This window comes from Seriola lalandi, unplaced genomic scaffold, assembly GCF_002814215.2.
Source record: "Seriola lalandi dorsalis isolate HSWRI2012SDOR001 ecotype SW California unplaced genomic scaffold, Sedor1 jcf7180002054982, whole genome shotgun sequence".
In the NCBI taxonomy this organism is placed as follows: Eukaryota; Metazoa; Chordata; class Actinopteri; order Carangiformes; family Carangidae; genus Seriola; species Seriola lalandi.
In genome coordinates, this window is record NW_019525531.1 from 663564 (window position 1) to 669477 (window position 5914).

The 5914-nt window shown below is 40.9% G+C and overlaps 1 protein-coding gene and 1 pseudogene across 1 annotated transcript; both read left to right on the plus strand.

Moving 5' to 3' along the window:
- The window catches only part of LOC111647094 (tripartite motif-containing protein 16-like), a 4524-nt pseudogene extending 1414 nt beyond the window's left edge, over positions 1-3110 (plus strand).
- Positions 3111-3886: 776 nt separating this feature from the next.
- On the plus strand, positions 3887-5901 carry LOC111647066 (tripartite motif-containing protein 16-like). The gene has a single exon (XM_023396677.2). It carries the CDS (start codon positions 3941-3943, stop codon positions 5639-5641), a length of 1701 nt encoding a protein of 566 aa, XP_023252445.1. The 5' UTR covers positions 3887-3940; the 3' UTR covers positions 5642-5901.
- Positions 5902-5914: the final 13 nt, after the last annotated feature.

The window sequence follows — 5914 nt, forward strand, 5'->3', positions numbered from 1 at the left end:
AGTGGAGGACAGTGAGAAGATCTTCACTGAGCTGATCCGTCTCATGGAGAAAAGAAGCTCTGATGTGAAGCAGCAGATTAGATCCCAGCAGAAAACTGAAGTGAGTCGAGTCAAAGAGCTTCAGGAGAAGCTGCAGCAGGAGATCACTGAGCTGAAGAGGAAAGACGCTGAGCTGATGCAGCTCTCACACACAGAGGATCACACCCAGTTTCTACACAACTACCCCTCACTGTCACGACTCAGTGAATCTACAGACTCATCCAGCATCAATATCCGTCCTCTGAGCTACTTTGAGGGTGTGACAGCAGCTGTGTCACAGCTCAGAGATAAACTACAGGACATTCTGAGAGACACATGGACAAACATCTCACTGACAGTGACTGAAGTGGATGTTTTACTGTCACAACCAGAGCCCAGGACCAGAGCTGACTTCTTAAAATATTCACAGGAAATCACACTGGATCCAAACACAGCAAATACATATCTGTTATTATCTGAGGGAAACAGAAAAGCAACTTTAATGAGTCAACAACAGTCTTATTCTAGTCACCCAGACAGATTTGCTGATTATTGTCAGGTCCTGAGTAGAGAGAGTCTGTCTCGACGTTGTTACTGGGAGGTGGAGTGGAGAGGAGGAGGAGTTAATGTTGCAGTCACATACAAGAATATCAGCAGAGCAGGTAGCTGGGATGAATGTGTATTTGGATTCAATGACAAATCTTTGGTGTTACATTGTTACAAAAATTGTTATGAGTTTTGGAACAACAATGTCGAAACTCCAGTCTCAGGTCCTCGGTCCTCCAGAGTAGGAGTGTACCTGGATCACAGAGCAGGAGTTCTGTCCTTCTACAGCGTCTCTGAAACCATGACTCTCCTCCACAGAGTCCAGACCACATTCACTCAGCCTCTCTATGCTGGACTTTGGCTTCATTATTGTGAAAATCCATCAGGTATTTTTTGTAGTACCACTGCTGAGCTCTGTGATCTCAAGTAAACATGGAGGAGATATTTAAGTAAAACTGTGTCTGGGGGATGAAGTTAGATTTTCTGGTGTCACATCACACTTTCTTCTAGATGTAATGACTTGTATATTTGTGTTGCTGCTTTTATATATTCAAATAGTTTTTTGCCATCTAAACCTTCTGCATTTATCGTCTTGGGAAATATAGAATGTATTCTAAATCAGTGTTTTGTTTTGTGAACACAGGGTGGATGGGTCCGTTATGATTTGTCCTTTATTAGATGGAATTTATTTCATTTAACTCTTTAAGAGAAGGAGGGTGTAGGGGCTGGATTGGAATTGGGCCAGAGAAGTAAATACACTAGGGATGCAGGTAAAACACATCAGGGTGGGGGGAGACAATCACAAGGGCGGGAGAAGCAGACAAAGAGAGGGAGTAAAACAACCAACTGACACACAAGGTAAATTATATCAAAATAAAACACGATGTGATTCCAAATTAAAACAGAATGTAATATCAAAATAAAACAGGATATAATAAATAAGAGACCAAACAAAGAATCAGTAAAAGGGGCACAGCACAACAGATAATATAACAATCTGACACCTAATGATCACGTTTACTGCTGATATTTAAAGTACATTTTGCAGATAATACTTACTTATTTCATCTTATGTAAAACATCTATTACAAAACTTTACATTTCACATTGAGGTGCTGCTACATTTACTAAAAAAAGAAAAACATCAATACCTCTGTAACACTGTTTATCTGCCACAAGGGGTCATTCTAATGAAAGGTTTTTGGGTTACATTTTCAAATTCACACTACCAGTCAAACAATAGGCAACTCATTTAAAACGGACACGATACCTCTGCTCTTTAGCAAAACCCTGCATTTGGCGTTTAAGAAGGGACTGTTGTTTGCTCGGTGTGTTTCATTAGTCCTGACATGTGAGCAGCTCAAGGAAAAGAGAGTGTCACTGTTCATATATATTTCAACCACCTAAACACACTAACAAGTATCTTTACTTTAAGTTTATATACCCTATTAAAGTATGAAACAAAGACACAAAAACATTTGCAATTTAGCGTTCATGTTAGATTTGACTCACTTAGTGAGTGCAAAGTTGATTGAATTGATTTCCTCCTAATTTGGTAGGAAAGTATTTAGTTAAGTGAAAGTCATTACTATGATATTTTGCTTATTTTGCTGACAGAAACACTGACCATGAGTATTTTTCTGAGCTTTGATGCACATTTGCAAAACTACGAAGCAGATTTTCTCTCAAAGAATAAAAAAAAGTGATCAGTTTTTTAGAAATTCTATCAAAGCTTCTGGAGATAATTTGAAACTGATCTCTGTGAATAAAGTTTAATTACTGAAACCTCTTCACAGCTAAAACAAATGACATGACTATGAGCAGAATGAGAAACAAAACTATAATGAAGCAACAGTTTGGAAATCTGTGGAAAAAGTAAAGAAAAATCCTGTTATTAACTGAACTGGTTAAAATGTATACATTTTTGTGATTAATACAAGACTGTGTTGATTAAACTCATTATTATTGTGATTTTACAACTTGCTTTCTAAGACAAACTGGTTGGTGCTGAATATTTACTTGTGTCAAATCAATTTACTTCAAGCTTGATGATACTGACATTCCCCCATTTTTCCTTCATGTGTCAACATGTGTTTGATTCATGGGAAACAATTATCAAAACAGGGTTAAACACTGACTCTGACACTAACTCTTCAACATGTCTGTAGATAACTGTCACAGAGAGAAACTAAGCCAAGCGTGACACCTGGTGGACAAACACAAACACGACATAAAGAGGAAAGGGCCACGTCAACTTACAAACAGCTGAAAATATGTTTTATATTATCTTACATAAAAAAATGGAAATAATACTTCAGGCTTCACTGAATAAAGACCTTTTAAAAAATTTATTAAACTGATGAATTGGTTCTTTTTTTTCATTGACCTTCCAGTTGTATCAAGGTGGCTTCCATGCAGTCGCCTAAAAGTGAGAAATCCTTGGAACCTGTTTTGGAAAGATGTCGGTGGGTCAGAACCAAAATACATGAACAAAATGTACTTTTATGTAACTAAACTTAAGAGTGCCAATAGAAGGTTGTAACACAGACTGTAGTTGTGTTTATTTGACCTCACTGTGTTTGTGAACGCAGCTGTTGGGAACATGTATGTTGTGGGGACAGTCACATTAAGGGGACTTGCCTCCATTTGGGGACAAAACCCGTAAAGTCTCCACAATTACTCAGTTTTAGAGTGAAAACTTGATTTAAGGTCAGGGTCGGGGTCAGAGTTAGACATGGGTTAGGATCAGTGTCTGGACAATAAATTAAAGTCAATGCAAACAATGCAACTTTATACTTCTACTCCACTACATTATAAGTGGAAATACTTCACTTTTTACTCCACTACAATGACCTGAGAGCTAAACTTCCTGTTCAAGAATCTCAAGCTCATATGTCAGTTCTGTGAGACTGGGTGGGTGGAGATTCACCTGGCAGAGGACAGGTGAGGAGACTGGGTAGGGGAGGTTACAAAAGGACTCGGTGTGTACCATCAAAATCTGTTTGTATGAGACCATGCTGCCACACCTGTAAGTTGCTGGTAAAAAATGTCCTTGTTTGAGATTACTTATTGTTTATTTCTTTAAATTATGTGTATCTAAATAACAATGTATCTCTATCACTAAAATGATCTGACAGATATACTGCCTTTTCACATTAGACAACCCCGACAACCTTCCCCTTCTTCCTGCTCTCAAACACTTCCTTGTTCCCTCCCCTTCAGATCTACAGTTTGAAAGTGGGTGGAACCAACATGTGGTGAAGTGCAAGAGCTGACAGGCCCCGTTCACTGCAGAGGCACATGTTGTTCAGATCAGAGCTCAAACTAGTTTCAGTTCTAAGGAAGTGAAACTCAGTCACTGCTACTAAGAGGTGAAATGGCACAGAAAGGAGTTCAGCTGGACCGAGAGACCTTCTCTTGTTCCGTCTGTCTGGATCTACTGAAGGATCCGGTGACTATTCCCTGTGGACACAGCTACTGCATCAGCTGTATTAAAAGCTTCTGGGATGAAGAGGATGAGAAGAAAACCCACAGCTGCCCTCAGTGTAGGCAGACCTTCACACCGAGGCCTGTCCTGGTGAAAAACACCATGTTAGCAGTTTTAGTGGAGGAGCTGAAGAAGACTGGACTCCAAGCTGCTCCTGCTGATCACTGCTATGCTGGACCTGAAGATGTGGCCTGTGATGTCTGCACTAGGAGAAAACTGAAAGCTGTCAAGTCTTGTCTGATTTGTCTGGTCTCTTACTGTGAGAAACACCTGCAGCCTCATTATGATTCAGCTCCATTAAAGAAACACAAGCTGGTGGAGCCCTCCAAGAAGCTCCAGGAGAACATCTGCTCTCGTCATGATGAGGTGATGAAGATGTTCTGCCGCACTGATCAGCAGTGTATCTGTTATCTCTGCTCTGTGGATGAACATAAAGGCCACGACACAGTCTCAGCTGCAGCAGAAAGGACTGAGAGGCAGAGAGAGCTCCAGCTGAGTCGGCAACAAATCCAGCAGAGAATCCAGGACAGAGAGAAAGATGTGAAGGTGCTTCAACAGGAGGTGGAGGCCATCAATGGCTCTGCTGATAAAGCAGTGGGGGACAGTGAGAAGATCTTCACTGAGCTGATCCGTCTCATGGAGAAAAGAAGCTCTGATGTGAAGCAGCAGATCAGATCCCAGCAGAAAACTGAAGTGAGTCGAGTCAAAGAGCTTCAGGAGAAGCTGGAGCAGGAGATCACTGAGCTGAAGAGGAAAGACGCTGAGCTGAAGCAGCTCTCACACACAGAGGATCACACCCAGTTTCTACACAACTACCCCTCACTGTCACGACTCAGTGAATCTACAGACTCATCCAGCATCAATATCCGTCCTCTGAGATACTTTGAGGACGTGACAGCAGCTGTGTCACAGCTCAGAGATAAACTACAGGACATTCTGAGAGACACATGGACAAACATCTCACTGACAGTGACTGATGTGGATGTTTTACTGTCACAAACGGAGCCCAAGACCAAAGCTGGATTCTTAAGATATTCACAGGAAATCACACTGGATCCAAACACAGCAAATACACTTCTGTTATTATCTGAGGGAAACAGAAAAGCAACATTAATGAGTGAAGAACAGTCTTATCCTAGTCATCCAGACAGATTCACATGTGAGCAGGTCCTGAGTAGAGAAAGTCTGACTGGACGTTGTTACTGGGAGGTGGAGTGGAGTAGAGGAGTACGTGTAGCAGTCGCGTACAAGGATATCAGCAGAACAGGGGACTTGAATGAATGTGCATTTGGATGCAACGACAAATCCTGGGTGTTAAGTTTTGTCAGAAATTGTTTTGAATTTTGTCACAACAATATCAAAACTGTACTCTCAGGTACTATGTTCTGTTTTGGGTCCTCCAGAGTAGGAGTGTACCTGGATCACAGTGCAGGTATTCTGTCCTTCTACAGCGTCTCTGAAACCATGACTCTCCTCCACAGAGTCCAGACCACATTCACTCAGCCTCTCTATGCTGGAGTTTCACTTCCTCCATATGAAGGTTTTTTTGGAATGTGCGGTTCCTCCGTTAAGCTTTGTGAGCTCAAGTAAATGTGAGCAAGATCTTTAATTAAAATTGTCTGGTTGATCAAATTAGATTTTCTGTAGGTGGTTCTGTTTTCTATGATCAGCCACGGTTGCTACTGATGGTCATGCTACCTGATGAACTACCTACATGTCACTGTTGTGATATATTAGTGGCACATAGAAAGAATTAAAATTTTCATTGATCTGAGAAAATTCAAATCATACTATACAAGTAAATCCTAAAAGTTCAATCAATTAAATGTTGACAGCATTTATTTTGGCGGGTGGGGAGGTGGG